This window comes from Myotis daubentonii, chromosome 15, assembly GCF_963259705.1.
Source record: "Myotis daubentonii chromosome 15, mMyoDau2.1, whole genome shotgun sequence".
Classification (NCBI taxonomy): Eukaryota; Metazoa; Chordata; class Mammalia; order Chiroptera; family Vespertilionidae; genus Myotis; species Myotis daubentonii.
This window is the reverse complement of record NC_081854.1, coordinates 18,244,263-18,261,498: the sequence shown is the minus strand read 5'-3', so window position 1 is coordinate 18,261,498 and position 17,236 is coordinate 18,244,263. Positions and strand designations below refer to the sequence as shown.

At 53.5% G+C, this 17,236-nt stretch overlaps 1 protein-coding gene across 3 annotated transcripts in view; it reads left to right on the top strand.

Moving 5' to 3' along the window:
• The window catches only part of GRIK5 (glutamate ionotropic receptor kainate type subunit 5), a 55,632-nt gene extending 40,938 nt beyond the window's left edge, over positions 1-14,694 (top strand). For 2 of the 3 annotated variants that reach the window (XM_059666386.1, XM_059666383.1), the window contains 5 exons: positions 5,883-6,048; positions 7,257-7,482; positions 9,407-9,535; positions 9,624-9,745; positions 13,655-14,694. In XM_059666386.1, the coding sequence (XP_059522369.1) occupies positions 5,883-6,048; positions 7,257-7,482; positions 9,407-9,535; positions 9,624-9,745; positions 13,655-14,074 (1,063 nt within the window). In that variant the 3' untranslated portion in view covers positions 14,075-14,694. The remainder of the gene's footprint in view (positions 1-5,882; positions 6,049-7,256; positions 7,483-9,406; positions 9,536-9,623; positions 9,746-13,654) is intronic. The other variant, XM_059666385.1, reaches the window with a different exon arrangement.
• The last annotated feature ends 2,542 nt before the right edge of the window (positions 14,695-17,236 follow it).

Sequence of the window (17,236 nt, the reverse complement as noted above, 5' to 3'; positions counted from 1 at the left end):
TTGATAAGCCCAATACCCCCTGTTCCCACCATCCTGCTAGAAACCCTTTGCTGATTCCTCCCAGTTTCCACCTGCATCTTTGGATCCTGTTTCATTTCACCTTTGCATCTCATGGCTTTCCTCCCTCCACATCAGTGACGTCCTGTTTACAACAAATGTTTTCCACCCCGATGAATTTCAAGGGTAATCTATCTACCTATACATGTGATTTAAAACAAAGCAATAAAACGCCCTAATTATAATACAGAAGGAGAAAAAGGGAAGTGATTTATGATGAAACAGCTGGCTAGTGAAGCATAATAGCTGGGTGGGACGATGCTAGAAGACTGGCTGCAACAGTCAGGTGCCTGCGTGTGATGCGAATGTGTAGTCACAGGAAGTGAGGCCGTTTAATACAATTATTTCAACACCTGAGACGACACTGAAATAGTCGGTGAATGAGTGCGTTTGTACGAATATAAAGGAGAAGGTGGCGGTTTATGGATGCAGCTGGTCCTAGTGTCTTGACTTGGTGACTCAGGTACCACGAGCAGGGCTGTGCTGTCAGAGATGCAATTTCCCAAAATGGTGAGCAGTTCTTGGTGAAGTTTCAAACAAAGCAGCACCGAGTTCTTCCTCAATCTAAGTAATAGGTGCATTTCTAGAAATTTCAGTTTTACCCTAGCCCAGTGGTCGGCAAACCGTGGCTCGCGAGCCACATGCGGCTCTTTGGCCCCTTGAGTGTGGCTCTTCCACAAAATACCACGTGCGGGCGTGCATGTACAGTGCGATTGAAACTTTGTGGCCCATGCGCAGAAGTCGGTATTTTGTGGAAGAGTCACACTCAAGGGGCCAAAGAGCCACACATGTGGCTCGTGAGCCGCGATTTGCCGAGCCGCAGCTTGCCGACCACTGCCCTAGCCAGTTTGGCTCAGTGGATAGAGCGTAGCCCACGAATTGTATGGTCCTGGGTTAGATTCCGGTCAAGGGCATGTGCCTCGGTTGGGGCTCATGTGGGAGGCAACCAGTCGATGTTTCTCTCTCTGTCTCTCCCCTTCCTTTCCACTCTCTAAAAAATCAATGGAAAAATGTCCTTGAGTGAGGATTTTTTAAAAATTTAAAAATTTTAGTTTCTATTGTAACATGTAAAAATACTTTGGTTTTTATGTACCGAGGAGATAGGCTCAGATAATCACGGTCCGGATTTCCCCTGTTGTGGAGACTCGCTGCATTGTCAGACACCTGATCTCGGCCACTGACACCAGGGGCCCCCTCCGTCATTCTGACCATCAGAGTGCTCCACACCTAAACGGGCAGCTTCTGAGGGGGGCCCCCTGCCCTGTGCTTCCGGGGCCATATTACCCACCCTGCTTGGGTGCCCGATGGCCTCCTTAAAACTCAACTTGTCCAAAACGGAGCTCACATCCTTACTCTGAAATCAAACTCCCCATTGGCTCCCCTGCTCTGTCACAGTGAGTGGCCCCTTCTTCTCACCCACCCCCATCCCACCACCAGTCAGCCACGCTGTATTTTCAGGGCCTAGGTCAGTGATGGCGAACCTTTTGAGCTCGGCGTGTCAGCATTTTGAAAAACCCTAACTTAACTCTTGTGCCGTGTCACATACAGAAATTTTTTGATATTTGCAACCATAGTAAAACAAAGACTTATATTTTTGATCCTTATTTTATATATTTAATTGCCATTTAACAAAGAAAAATCAACCAAAAAAATGAGTTCGCTTGTCACCTCTGACACACGTGTCATAGGTTCGCCATCACTGGTCTAGTGGTCCTGGTGTCTGCCGAGCACTAAATAATTTTGTCTTATGTGAATGACAACATTGCCCGGTGTGGTGGGTTCGGAGAGACTTGGTTCCCGGAGAGGAGGTATCAGACTGGGTCTGTGTGTGTTGGGTTTTGGTTTTGGTTTGCAGGAGGCTGTATTATTCCTCTCTTATCCTCCTCTCCACCCCACCCCAGCGCCTTTCACAGTGCTGTGCACGTGTGCTCAGCAAAGGGCAGCTGCTGTTTTCATTACTTTTTTAAAAAGAATAGTTTATTGATTTTTAGAGAGAGGAAGGGAGAGGGAGAAACATGATGCGACAGCGCAACATCAATTTGCTGCCTTCTACAGGGGTGGGGGCGTCGAGCCCACAACCAGGGCATGTGCCCTGACCTGAAATCACACCAGCAACCTAAGGCCAGGGCTGTTTTCAATATTACCTGCTGGAGGAGGTGTGGCCTGGAAGGCCCTCTCAGAGCTGTACCATCTGCAGGAAGCCTGGCCTCTCTCCCAGGTGGTAGGACAGACAGGGCCAGGGAAGAAAGACTGACTGCCCTTGGGCCCCGTGGGCACTTGCACAGATGTAACTCTCACCAGCCCTGTGAGGAGGGCCACAATTGTACTTACCTCACTGGTGACCCAGGTCCGCAGCTAGGCAGTGATGGAGCCAGCTTTGGGGATTTTCCAGAGACCTATTAGTGATTTCTCGTTTAGTTCCATTGTGGTCAGAGAATATTCTCTGTAGGATTTTAATCCTTTGAAATTTATTGAGACTTGTTTTGTGGCTCTGAATACGTTCTTTCCTGATAGCTATTCTGTGTGCACTTGCATAGAAGGTAAATGGCCGTCAGGGCCAGTAGGCTGATAGCATTATTCACGTCGTCTGCATCCTTGCTGATTTTCTGTCTACTTCTTCTAGCAATTATTGAGAGAGGCGTGTTGAAATCTCCACCTGTAATTGTGGAGAAATTGTATCTATTTTTCCTTTTAGTTGCATCAGTTTTTGCCTCGTGAATTTTGAAGCTCTATAAGTAGATGTGTAAGTGTTTAGGATTGTTATGTCTTCTTGATGAATTGATCTCTTTCTCATTATAATGTCCCTGTTTATTCCTGGTAACGGTCCTTGTTCTGAAGTTACCTGTAATATTGATATAGCTATGCTTTCTTATGCTTAGTGTTTGCAGAGTATATCTTTCCCCCATCCTGTCACTTCCAACCTCCTTATGTATTATATTTAGGCCTTGAAGCAGGGATTGGCAAACTTTTTCTTTATCAGTCCAGATAGTAAATATTTTAGGCTTTGCTGGCCATGCAGTCTCTGTCGTAACTACTCAACTCTGATTGCAGCGTGAAAGCAGCCTTAGACAATACACAAATGAGTAAGTGTGGCTGTGTTCCAATAAATCTTTATTTATGGACACTGACACTACAATTTGGATTTTATGTCATGTGTCATGATATATGACCCTTCTTTTTGCTTTCTTTTAAATTATTTTAAAATGTGAAAACTATTCTTAGCCTGTGTACCAAAACAGATGGCAAGCCGGATTTGGCCTGTGGGCCATAGCTTGCCAACCCCTGATTGAGACCTTTCTTGTAATTGTTGGTATGGTCAGGTTTAAATCTGCCAGCTTACTGTTTTTCTTCTATTTGTCCCATCTGTTCTTTGTTCCCAATTCTCTCTTTTTCCTCCCTGCTTTTGGATTTATTGAGATTTTTAAAATTCTGCTTTTTCTGCTCTTGACTTACTATACTTCTTTGTTTTATTTTTTTATATGCATCTTTTATTATTACAAAGTACTATCAGGTAACATTATACCACTTCACAGAAGATGTCAGACCCTTACAACAATGTGCTTCCACAGCTCCCTCTCGTCCTCTGAGCTACTGTTGTTATGTTTTTACTTCTGCTTATTTTGCGAACCCCACAGTACATTCTCTCTGTGTGTGTTTACTTTAACCGTAAATGTCTTTTAGAGAAATTTTAAGAATGAGGAATATGTCTTTTATATTTACCCACACATCTACCGTTTCTGATGCTCTTCATGCCTTTATGTACTTCCAAATTTCCATCTAGTATTTTCCTTTTACCTGAAGAACTTCCTTTAGCATTTCTTAAAGTGCAGGTCTGCTAGCAATTAGTTCTCCAAGCTTTTGTTTGCACGAAAAATTCATTAGTGTGTTTTATTCTTTGAAGGGTCTTTTTTCTGAATGTGGAATTCTGGGTTGGCAGGTTGCTTTTTCCTTTCAGCATGTTGTTGCATTGCCTTCTGGCTTGCATACTTCCTGACAAGAAGCCTGTCACTCTTATCTTTGATTCTCTGTGTTTAATATATTTCCCCACTCATGGCTGCTTTTTAGATTTTCTCTTTATCACTGGTTTTCAGCAATTGGTTATAATGTGCCTTGATGTGTTTTGTGTGTATGTCTGTTTATTCTACTAGGATTTATTGAGCTTCTTGAATCTGTACCTTTGTTTTTATTAAATTTTGGGGGGGGGGGGAAATTTGGCCATTACTTCTTCAAATATATATTTTTCTATTATTCCTTGTCTCTCGTCTTTCTGGGACTCCAGCCACACATGTAAGATCACTTGATATTATTCCTCAGGCCACTCAGGCTCCGTGCTCATGGTCAGTCATTTTTTCCTTTCTGTGCTTCGTTTTGGATAGATCCTTTCACTTTCTCCCAATTCCCTGTTCCGTTCTACTGCAGCGTCTGATCTGTGTAATCCCTTGCAGTAAAATTTCCCTCTTCGGTGTCGTATATTTTGTTTCTAGACGTTCCTCTCACTCTGTCTTATATCTTCCACCTTCCTCTGCGTTATGCTCATCCTTGACATTATATCCTTGACATTCTGATCATGTTTATAATAGCTGTTTAATGTCCTTGTCCTCTCTGTCAACTCTGGGTCTTTTCAATTGAGTGATTTGACTCTTGGTTACAGTTTCCTTTGCTTTTGTATATCTGGTAATTTTTTTTAAAGCCTCACCCAAGGATATGTTTATTGACTTTAGAGAGAGAGGAAGGAAGGGGGAGAGAGAGAGAGAGAGAGAGAGAGAGAGAGAGAGAGAGAGAGAGAGACATTGATGAGAGAGAAACATCAATCGGTTGCCCCCATACGCACCCCGACCAAGGAGCAAACCTGTAACCCTTTGGTGCATGAGATGACGCTCCAACTGAGCGATCCAGCCACGGCTATTTGGTAATTTTTTTATTGGATAACACACGTTGTGAATTTCACACTGTTTACATTGTTGAAAGTACGCCTCAAACAAGTCTTAGACTTTTTCTGGCAGGCAGTTAAGCTACTTCTAGATTATTTTTATCCTTTCCAGGCCTGTTCTTTTGGTGCAGGTTTAGCATGGCCTCTATTCTAGGGCTAAGCTGACTCTATTTGTAATGTGTTGTCCTTTGGGGTCTCTTCTGAATGTCTCATGAATCCAATGAGATCTCTCAACTCTGGCTGGAGGGAGCTCAAAAGATTTGCAGCCCTGGGAATTGTTCTCTCTTTGAAAGTTGTTCTGTCTGGAATTTCACCCTGTGCGAACAGACTGATATTCAGCCAAAGACTCAAGGGGACCCCGTGAGACTTCTGGAGCCCTCTCTGTGCAGCGCTCCCCTTAGGCACTCTATCCCGCAAATCCCAGCCGTCTTGAATTCTGATCTCCATCTCCACAATTCAGCGAGACTGCCAGACTGGGCTTTCCTTCCTGCCTGGCACTGCAGTCTGTGATTAAATCCACCCGCAGCCTTGGCAATGCCAAGGCTCGCTTCATTTATTTATTTCCCCTCAGGGATCACAGCCCTGTGATGCCTGTTGTCCTATGTATTTAATTGTTTTTCTATATTCTGTCTCTGTCTAGTTTTCTAGTTTTTCTTGGTGGGAGAATACTCCCAGACCACCTTATTCTCCTGTATCTGGAAGTGGAAGTCTCTAGAAGCGATATTTAAACCCAGAGAGGCTGGCTCCAGAATCTAGGCCTCCAGTCTCCCACTAATCAGCAGTCACTGAGCCTTCTAACTGTCAGGTCCTTGAGGGGCACCACCAATGGGACCCATGGCCACGGGCAGGGTGGCAGGGTGACTCCAGCTTGTAGCTCACCCCTCCCGCCCCTCAGGTGGGCCTTCACCTTGATCATCATCTCCTCCTACACCGCCAACCTGGCCGCCTTCCTCACCGTGCAGCGCATGGAGGTGCCTGTGGAGTCGGCTGACGACCTGGCGGACCAGACCAACATTGAGTATGGCACCATCCACGCTGGCTCCACCATGACCTTCTTCCAGGTGGGTCCCCGAAGCTGTCTGGGCTTGGTGTCAGGGTCCCCACCATGCATAGCAGCTCAGGGTGGGACTGGGCCGGACCTCCTGGGTCAGAGGACCTGAATGTCCTGAAAGTCCGGGAGGCCAGGGAGCAGAGGACACGCTCGTGCTCTCATGAGGAGTCTGCTGTCTGGCTGGGAAACCTGGACTTTCACCCACGGAATAGGGGAAAGGAAGCAGGTGCGGGATCCAGTGCCACATCAGTGCCGGACAGGCCAATGGGGTCCTGGAGGCTGCGGGGGTCAGGCCTGGCGTAATGGGCCAGCGAAGAAGAGGGAAGGCCCTTCAAGGGGAAGGGAGCTTATCCAGTGCGTCTTGGGTGGTGGGAAGAAATCAAAAGGAAAGCAAGCCTGGCGAGGAGGTTTGGATGAGAGACTGCAGAGGCCTTGAATGCCAGGGTAGGGCTGAGATTGGACCCTGTGAGTGGGGATGTGGGAACGGTTGAGGGGTAACCCCTTTAAAAGCTGGACGTTCCCTCTGGGGCAGTTGGGAGTAGACAAGTGGGAGTAGACAAGGAGAGAAGGCTGGAGTTGGGCAGTGGCCGCTGGCTGAAGGGGTAAGCAGCTGAGAAGGAGCGGGTGAGTTCCCAGGTTTCTCAGGTGGGTGGCGGGACCAGCTCCCCCAGGTGGGAGGCCATTGGAATAAGGTTGGAAGGTTGCCGAGCCACGGGGCAGGGTCTGTGGGGTACCAAGGAAGAGCAGAGTCTGGACCTCAGATCAAAGAGGGAGATGTGGGTGCAGGAGGGCGGGCGTCAGGTGGTCGGGGCGGGAGTAGTCATTCCCAGCCTATAGGAAGTAAGCTGTCCTATTCAGCATGGACTCAGGTCTTCCTGAACCACTGGGCCCCCAGTAGAGTTAAGGGTTGAGCATCTACTCCCAGGTTCTATGAATAAGGCCTGGGAGCACTGGGAAGCCAGGGCTGGTGTTGAAAACTAGACCGTGACCCCTTCTTCCCAAGTCTTTGGTCCTTGGGGTCTCACTGGCTGGGGAGTGTGGGGTGTCTTGGACCGCACCTTGAGCAGTCTGTCCAACTGGTTTCTCCTCTGTCTTCCTCTGCTCTCCTCGCTCTCTCTTGGGTTGAGGGAGACTTGCTGGAGGGCAGGGGACAGGGTTGAGGGGAAGGGCAGCGGGTGGAAAGCCCCTCATCTCTCCCCCTTGTGCCACTCTGTCCAGAATTCACGGTACCAGACGTACCAGCGCATGTGGAACTACATGCAGTCGAAGCAGCCCAGCGTGTTTGTCAAGAGCACAGAGGAGGGCATCGCCCGCGTCCTCAACTCTCGCTATGCCTTCCTGCTCGAGTCCACCATGAACGAGTACCACCGGCGCCTCAATTGCAACCTCACCCAGATCGGGGGCCTCCTTGACACCAAGGGCTACGGCATCGGCATGCCGCTGGGTATGTGGTGGCAGGACTGGGGGCTTGGCAAGCAGGCCTGGGACAGGCTGGGTCGGCCGCGGGGCCTCCTGGCTGTAGGGCCTTGGGCAGGTGATGTCACCTTCCTGAGCCTCTGTGCCCTCAACCTGTGAAAACGGGCCTCGGAGCAATCCGTTCCAGCCCCGCAGGGCTGCTGGGGGTGCGGGAGACTGTGCAGGTCAGCACACGGCAGGAGGCTGGTGCCTCCCCACATGGCTCCAGGGCCCCTCGAGGGTGAGGACCTGGTTTCATTACTTCAGATTCTCTGCACCAGAACCACAGCCTGGCTCAGAATAGGTGCTCAGAAAATGGCTGATGGATACTGCTGGCTGGGTGGAGGCGCGGAGGGAGGATAGAAGAATGGGTGGATCGGCCAGCAAGACTTAGACATGCTTTTCCAGGGCTCAGTGCTGGAAGCTCACCACCAATATTGCCACCAAATTTGGGCATTTTAGCTTTTAAACCTCTTCATATGCTGATGACTGCTGCGAAAGTCACATATTACTGTTTAACACGTTACCCCCAATCTTAGCTGCTTCGCAGCAGCGTCGGTACTGTGCCGGGCAAGCAGTGTGGCCTGGTGCTTTGCGGGGACAGGCTCTGGAGTCACTGACCTGGATTCAAATGCCTGCTCCCTCTGCCCCCCAACTCAGCTTCAGTGTCACCTGCCCTGGGGCTGGTAATACCTGCCTCACAGGATCACTGTGAGGCGTGAATACAGTTCTATAAACCAAGGTTCTGGCACATAGTAGGTGCCTGATAAAAGCTAAGCAGCCCGTTCGCCCATATCCCGAGTTCCTGGCACTGGTCGATGCTCAAGACGTATTGCAGTGAATGAAGAAATGAGCACAGGAGAGGGTAGGCATGGGGTGGTTGGAGGAGACAGGTGGTCCAGGGTTGGGCCATGCAGAGGAGAGGTGTGGCTGGGGGTCTTTTGCCTGGCCGTGTGCAGGCGTGTGCTGGATGCTGGGACAACACAGCGGGGAGCTGGCAAGCTCCGCCCTCCTGTCCTCTGCTAGGGGCACAGACAGCAAACCGACAGTGAACACAGCTCTATAATGTGATGTCAGGTGGTGACAACTGCTCTGAAGTAAATTAAGGGGAAGAACTGACGGAGTAGAGCGCTTTGTGTCATTTTAAATAAAGTCCGTTAGAGAAGACCCCTGAGGAGGCACCACATGAGCAGAGCGCTCAGTGAACTGAGAGAAGGAGCATCCCAGGCAGAGGGAAAGCTCCCGGGGGGTGGGGGGGGGTGAGGGGGGCCTCCTGGAGGACCAGCCAGGAGGCCAGTGTGGCTAGAGCTGAGGGCCGTGGGGGTGGCGGAACCCCAGTGGCCTGGCCAGCGGCTAGACCAGCAGTTCTCAACCTGTGGGTCGCGACCCCTTTGGTGATCGAACGACCCTTTCACAGGGGTCACCTAAGACCATCCTGCATATCAGATATTTACGTTACGATTCATAACAGTAGCAACATTACAGTTATGAAGTAGCAACGAAAATAATTTTATGGTTGAGTCACAACATGAGGAACTGTATTTAAAGGGCCAGAAGGTTGAGAACCACTGGGCTAGACTGTGTAGGCCAGGAGAGGACTTTGTCCTCACAGCCCCAGGAAGCCACTGCAGAGTTTTAAGTATGAGGGAGGCATGGTCTCTGTTTCTGAAATTGTTCCTCTGGCTGCTGTGTGAAGAAGAGCCTGGCTGGGGATGAGAGGGGGCTGCAGGGAGGGGCCACGGCCAATCTGACCTGGGGTGCAGTGGGCGTGGCCAGGCATGGTTGCAGGGGAGCAGTGGTCAGACTCAAAGGTGTACAGGGCAGACCCTGGGGACACAGTGGAGACAGGGAGCAGTGGGGGTCTGGTGGGCAGGGCTCGGGCCCCATGGTCGCTCGCCCCATGTGCCGCCCAGGCTCGCCGTTCCGGGACGAGATCACACTGGCCATCCTGCAGCTCCAAGAGAACAACCGGCTGGAGATCCTGAAGCGCAAGTGGTGGGAGGGGAGCCGGTGTCCCAAGGAGGAGGACCGTCGCGCTAAAGGTCAGCCGCCTGCACGTGTGCCCCCTGGGAGACCCTTCACAGCCGCGTGCCCGCACAGTTCAACCCCTGGCTCTCCCCCGACCCCCAGGTCTGGGCATGGAGAACATTGGCGGCATTTTCGTTGTGCTGATCTGTGGCCTCATCATTGCTGTCTTCGTGGCCGTCATGGAGTTTATATGGTCCACGCGGAGGTCAGCCGAGTCCGAAGAGGTGAGGAGGTTGGCAAAGGGTGTGGGGTAGCAGTGGCATCCAGGTCGGAGGGGCATGAAGACTGTAGCACTGGGAGCCACACTGGAGGGAAACAGGCCGCGAGGAGGGGCCGGGGAGCCAGGGAGGTGAGGGGGTCTGGGAGAGTTCAGGGGTAGAGGAGGTTGAGAAGAGGAGAGAGCAGTTTGGGGGGAGAATCCACAGGCATGAGGAGGGCAGAGGCAGCAATGAGGATGCCGGGGAAAGGAGTGGGAAGGGGCACAGCGAGAGAATGTGGGGAGAGGCAGAGGTAGTAAAGCAAGAAGAAACGGGGAGAGAGGCGAGGAGAATGCAGCTGAATGAGCCTGGATTGCTGACGGGTCTCCCACTATGTCCGGGGCCTCGGGTGCTGCCAGCCCCACTCCTCCATTGCCAGACTGTTCCTGCCCCTGCCCTCCCAGCCTGTTCGGACCTTCCCTCTCCCTGCCAGCCAGCCCTCCTCCCATCCTCACTGTTGGCTGATGACTTTGCTTCTGCTCTCCTGAACAAGTGCAGAGACCCCTTCCACATCTGGCTGCCGCCTACTTTCTCCACGGCCCTGGGAGTTACTCCATGAAGGTGAAGGTCCAGGCTCCTAGCTAAGGCCCCATCTGGCCCCATCTCCTCCCCTCTCGTCTTCCCCGGGACACCCCCCAGCACTTCTCTCCTTGCCTCAGCATCATCCGTTCCCCTCTTTACTGGATCAAGGCCGGCAGCATACAAATGTGCTGTCATTTCTCCCATCTTCAAAAAACCCTCTCAAGCCCACTTCCCTTCCCAGCCACCAGCCACGCTCCTCTTCCCTGACAGCCCTGAGACTTGTGTCTCCCTGCTATTCCCAGTTCCTCTCCTCCCATTCACTTTCGGACACACTCCAGTCCAGCTGCTGCCCCCACCTTTCCACTGAAGCAACTCTTTTAACCGGCAGCCCCCACGGCTGAAATCCAGTGTCGGAAGCTCAGGCCTCATCACACGTGAGGTTGCGATAGGCTTCAGCCCGGCCCATCATTCTGTCCTCAAAACCCACTCTTCCCCACCCACCTCGCTTTCCTCTACCTCCCTGGCCACTGCTTTGTGGGAATTCTTGTGCGCGGGCCTAGGATTGCCTCTCTCCTTGGTGATCCCATCAGCCTCATGGTAAGACCCTCCATGCTGTGGACTCCTGTGTTAGTTATCTATTGCCATGTGACAAATTGTCCCCAAATTCAGCAGCTTAAAACAGCAAACATATCAATTCAGTTTCTGTGGGTCAGGAACTGGGAGCAGCTTAGCTGGGCCGTTCTGGTCACGCAGGGTCTCGGCTGAGGTCATGGACACTCTGCTGGGCGGGAGGAGCCACTTCTGGGATGGCTCTGCCTCAAAATGTCCCTGTAGCTTTAAAAAAAATTTTTAAATTGATTTCAGAGAGGAAGAGAGAGGGAAAGAGAGATAGAAACATCAATGATGAGAGAGAATCATTGATTGGCTGCCTCCTGCATGCCCCCTACTGGGGATGGAGCCAGAAATCCTGGGCATGTGCTCTAACCAGAAATCGAATCATGACCTGGCTCATAGGTCGACTCAACACTGAGTCACACCAGCCAGGCATGCATGGCTGAACTTGTGGATTTTAATTTATGGAGGTGATTGAGTGAAGACACAGAGAATCCGATGCCATTGAAGGAATATTTTTATTACATTTTCCAAGAGAAGGGGGCCCACCGTGCCACACAGCACCACATGGGGAAGCACAAGGTTTGTGCAGAAGCAGAAGGAGGTGGCGGGGGTGGGGTGTCATGGGCCTAGGCCAGAGCCTTTACTGGGGTTTCTGAAGGAAGACAAGGCAGGGCAACAGCTTAGAACTGGCTGGTTTGGATCATGTCAGCCGGCTCTGGGCTAGAGGAGTGGTCTCCAGTTGTCTGGTGCGTGGTCCCAGGTGAGTTAGGGCAGCTTGATGTGTGAGAGGTACATGAAGGGTGTGGGTGGGGGTGTGGACTTGGGATTGGCTGGTTGGCATGTGGAAGGTGGGCCGGTAGCCCTTTGCTATCTACCTCTAAGAATTGGCTCCCTCTGAGAAGGGCAGTCTCTCCCTGGTCAGCAAGATTTTAAAGATATCAAAACATCCTGAGATACAGAAAATAAAGAGCACGACTAGCGCACACATGCACATGGCAGCTGGCAGGAGGCCCCAGTTCCTCGCACAGGGGCCGCCCCAGGGCTGTGTGTGTCCACGGCGTGGCAGCCGACCTTCCTGAGTGAGTGATCCGCGAGCCGGCAGAAGCCAGCATGTCAGCTGACCTAGCGTGTTCTGTTGGTCATACAGCAACCTGGACGCAAAGGCAGAGGGGCTGACACAAGGGTGGGAACACCAGGGGGTGGGATCTTGAGGGCTGCCTACCTTCGCCTCCAAATGTGTATCTCACAGGGACCTCTCCCTGAGCCCAGGGTTTGTACTGGACATCTATCTCCACGTGGATGTCTAACAGACAGGTAACGCAGGTGTCCAACGCGGGGCGGGGTTCCTGCCCACCCACCAGGCAACGCCGTCATTCTGGTTGCTCAGGTCAAAATATGTGGCATTACCCTCCACTCCTTCCTCTCTCTCCCACCCTCTATCTGATCTCTTGGCAAGTCCTGTTGGCTCCACCTTCAAAATACTGTACCCAGAGTCCAACCCTTTCTCGCCTCCACAGCGGCCTCGGTGCCTCCCTGCTCTTGCCCTTGGCCTCCCTACAGTCTAGTCCCGTGGTCAGCAAACTGCGGCTCCCGAGCCACATGCGGCTCTTTGGCCCCTTGAGTGTGGCTCTTCCACAAAATACCACGTGCGGGCGTGCACGTACAGTGCAATTGAAACTTCGTGGCCCGTGTGCAGAAGTCGGTATTTTGTGGAAGAGCCGGTATTTTGTGGAAGAGCCACACTCAAGGGGCCAAAGAGCCTCGTGTGACTCGAGAGCCGCGGTTTGCCGAGCCGCAGTTTGCCGACCACTGGTCTAGTCTCAACACTTCCATGATCCTGTGAGAGCACCGCATCCCCCCTGGCAAGCTCTCCACTGGCTCCCATCCGACTCAGAGTAAAAGCCAAATCCTTAGTGTCCTCTGGCCTCCCATGAGCTGGCCCCATTGCTCCTCTCTCCCCCTTGCACACCTCATTATCGTGGTTCCTGAACATCCACCACTCTCACCTCCGCAACTTTGTCCTCCTGGGCGGCTGCTGCTTGCTCTCCCTCCAGGCTCCAGGGCACACCTCTTCTCTATGAGTTTTCCCTACCTGCCCCTTGTTGAAATTCAGCCTCGCTCCCCACCCATACGCCCCACCACTTTTGTGGACTTTATTTTTCTGCAAAGCACTCATCATCGGCTCACATACCACCTGCGTTTGCATCTTTCTTTCTTTTTTTTTTTTGCACTTGCACACTGGAATATAACCTCCACAAGGGCAGGGACTGCTGTCTGGTTCTCTGCTGTATCCACGGCCCAGAACAGTGCCTGGCACACAGTAGGTGCTCAACATATATGCCTAGCAATAATGACAGCATGAGTCAGAGGCAGGAGATGGAAGGACTAGAGGCAGAAAATTTAAAATGAAAAGACGAGAGAGAGGAAGTGAGGGGCAGTTTCAGGAAGGAGCCCACGTAAGAACGGAGAGGGGAGAGAAAAGTGGAGAGACTGGAGCAGAGAGCTGGAGAGGTGAGAGGAAGGAACCAGGAGGGAAGGGAAAGGAGATGAAAGGCCTGGGGGTGGGGCGGGGAGAAAGGTGAGGAAAGCCGGTGGGGCGGGGTGGGGTGGGGTGTGGAGAGGAGAGGAGGGGGTGTGAAGAGAAGCTGGGGTGGCGGGGAGGGGAGAGACCGACGCAGAGCCTGGCGAATGGGTGGTGGCGAGGAGAGCGAGGGCCGGTGACCCCCTCGCTGCCCGCAGGTGTCCGTGTGCCAGGAGATGCTGCAGGAGCTGCGGCACGCCGTGTCCTGCCGCAAGACGTCGCGTTCCCGCCGGCGCCGGCGCCCGGGGGCCCCGACCCGGGCCCTGCTCTCGCTGCGCGCCGTCCGCGAGATGCGCCTCAGCAACGGCAAGCTCTACTCGGCCGGCGCCGGCGGGGACGCGGGCGGCGCGCACGGGGGCCCTCAACGCCTCCTGGACGACCCGGGGCCGCCAGGCGGGTCCCGGCCCCTCGCCTCCACCCCATGCACCCACGTGCGCGTCTGCCAGGAGTGCCGGCGCATCCAGGCGCTGCGGACGTCCGGGACCGGCGCGCCCCCGCGTGGCCTGGGAGCCCCTGCTGAGGCCGCCAGTCCGCCCCGGCCGCGACCGGGCCCGCGCGAGCTCACCGAGCACGAGTGACCATGGGCAGGGCCATGCCGGCGCAGGGACAGGCCCGCCCCAGGCTCTGGCCGCCCCGCCTCCCCTGCGATCGAAGAACAGGACTTGTGCCCTGGCGGCCGGTCGCCACGATTTTGCCTTGGGTTCCGGGTGAAGTGCGAGCCCGCTCCGGAGCCTGCCTGCGCCCCCTATTGGAGTCGCCAGAGTGTGCGGCGGACCCCGCACTCTGCCCCCGACTGCGGACATGAGGAGCGCAGGAACTGAGAACTCCAGGGGCCGGGGACTACGGGCTTATCCCCGGGAGCAGGGAGCAGTCTGCCAGGAAAACCCTGTCCTGGGACTGCTCAGGCTCCCAAGACTTGACGCAGCTCCCCACTTCTGGAGGAGGGCCTCTGGGCAGAAGGGTGTCCCCTGGCGCCCCTCGCCTCTTTTTTTCTCTCTTTTTTGGGGGGAGAAACTTCAGAATTTCTATGAGACACCCCCCAGGGAGCGGGTCAGTTGGGCCCTCATCCCTCCCCCTGCCACACCCCAGTCCCGTTGGAATAAAAAAAGAACAAAACCCCCAAACCGGGGATACCCCGAGTTCATTTCCTGGGAGCGTGAGGGCATTAAAGGCTTGGACCGCCCAGGGAGTCTGCTCAAAACCACAGACTGGATGGTCACTTTTGCACTCTCCATCCTTGGCCCTGCCCACAACCAGCAGGTCAGCCCGGGTCCCAGCAGCTGGCCCATCTCCACTGACCTCTCAGGACAGAAGGAGGCTGCGACAAAGACCCGGAGACAGATGGAGAGAGATGCGGGAGTCTGGAGAGGCGGAGACACCAGGAAACACGCAGAAAGACAGAAACCAGATGGGGCTGGGGGAGGGGAGGACACGTGAACTGTTCAGTGCGGTGGTGCCTGGGGGCCGTGTGCTGGTGGTGTGTGCCTAGGCAGGGATGATTGGCGACGTTGCAGTCATGCGCATATGTGCGTGTACATACATCCGTGAGGCCATGCTCAAACGTCTGTGGCTGACCCAGTGTGTCTGCTGAAAATGTACCTCCCCAGCCCCCAGAGAGGGAGGATAAATCCCCGCAGAGAGGGAAGAGGGTGGGTCTGTTTTCTGTCCCTCCCTCCCCCGCCCAGCTGGAGGTTTCTGTGGAAACTGCAGCTGAGAAAGGACGAGTGAAGGTCACACAGCGAGAGCCAAAACAAGGCCGAGTAGGAGGGGAGAGGTGGGGGAGAGAGAGAATGGGAAGAGACCCAGATGGGGGGGAGAGATAGGGAGAGAGAATGAGGGGTGCAGAGAGGGATAGGGAAGGAGAGTTAGGGGCAGATGAGGTGAAAGGATGAGAGAATGGAGGGCAGGAGAGGGATGGGCGGAGGGGGAGACAGGAAGCAGGGAGGGTAAGATACCTGGGAATTGGGGCTGAGAGAAGCAGGGATTGAGGTGGATCAGAGAAGGTGAGAGACAAGAAGCCATAGGAAACTAGAGGGTGACCGGAGGGGACTAGAGCAGTGAGCGAAGCCAAACAGGGACAGCGCGAGGGAGAGAGGCTGGCCCTGCCCCTGTGGCCCAGAGCAGGGAGCTGTCCGTTCAGCACCGGACCGGCTGCAGCACTGCTCTGCCTCCCGGCGGGCCTGCCTTGGTAGAACTCGGGCAGGTCACACCCCAAGATACCTGCCAATCACACAGCACCCCCAACCCTCATTCAGCCCCTTCTGTATCAGACACTTGCCCTCAGGGACAAGTGTGAGAGTGAGTTTGTGTCTCAATGGTTCTGTTGTCTCCACATGTCTCTTACAGACTCTAATCAATGTCTCTGCCCTTGGCCCATACTGTGAGTCTGTCCAGTGACTAGATTACATTTGCAGACATTTCTAGTCTCTCCCAGTCCTGGTCCCAATACCACACTGCTGATCATCTCTGGGTTCTTCCCATTTCCGAGTCTCACCCCCACCCCCATTTCTGCTCTGAGTCTCTCCAGTCTTTATCTTGGAGTGTCTCCAATTTTCTAACTGTCTGTGTCCCTGTGTCTGTGTCACCTTCAATGAGTACTTCTGTTGCTCTGTCTCCCTCCATCCATTTTCTCATCTCTGTTTTTGTCCATCTGTATCTGCCTCTCTCTGGTCCTGGACTATGTGTCCATTTCTCCTCTTAGGTGTCCCTGTCTCTAGTGCTGAGTTCCCTTGTCGTTGTCCATCCCTGTGACCTTCCTAAGTCTTCCCCCCCAATTCCGCAGAGCACCATGCACAGTCATCAGTCTCACCAGGGTGGTGCCTGAGGAGGGAGTGCGTGTCTAGCGTGGGGTGTGGGGACCAAGGCTTCCCGAGCCCAGCTGGAGAGTAGGAGGAGAGAACCTAGAATCTCTTGGGACCCAGACACCTCCAGGCTTCTCTGTCTTTCCATCCCTTCCCCATGGTCCTGGCTCATTCCTGCAGGCCAGGGTGTCAGGAGAGGGAGGAGATATGTTGACAGGTTCTCTCTTGCTCCCCCAGGAAGGAGGCAGAGTTGGGGAGAGGAGCCTGGGGTCCAAATACCTGGCTTAAAAAATGTGCCCTCCCTTCCCCAGTCTCCATGGAGACAGGCCAGGTCTGCTGGCCCAGCCTCCTTTGCTGCATATTCGGCCTCCCTGTTACCATAGCAACACGGGACAGCAGAGAGGGAAGGGGATAGGTCAGAGTAGGGCATTGGGCTGAGGCTCTGGGTGCTGGGAGAAGCCAAGGAACTGCCTCTCTGCCTCCTACTGACACACCAGGCTCACACTGCTCCTTGCCTGTGAACACTCCCATAGGTGGAGAGGAGACCCACATTCTGAGAAAGCCACAGGGACAGGTTCTCTGCTCCTTCTGCTCTCCTCAGGGAGAGTCTGGAGCGTTCCTCATAGAGAAAAGGGGTGTGGTGGGAGGCCATGACTCCTCGGGCTCCAGTGGGTGACTGCTGGGGTCCCGGTGTATGTGGCAGGCCTGGGGTATGGGTGCCGGCTGTGTGTCTGTATGTGCATACGCATACCAACATGGATGTATGTGGCGTATGGGTGGGGACGTTGGGGTGTATTTGGAGGTGCCACAAAGGTGTACACAATAGCACCCCAATAGATGGTGTGTACAGCATGGGAGGTGTGTGGGATGGCATCGAGTGATGTTTCTGTGAATTATTGTGCTGTGTGAGTCCGTCATTAACAATTAGCAACCATAATT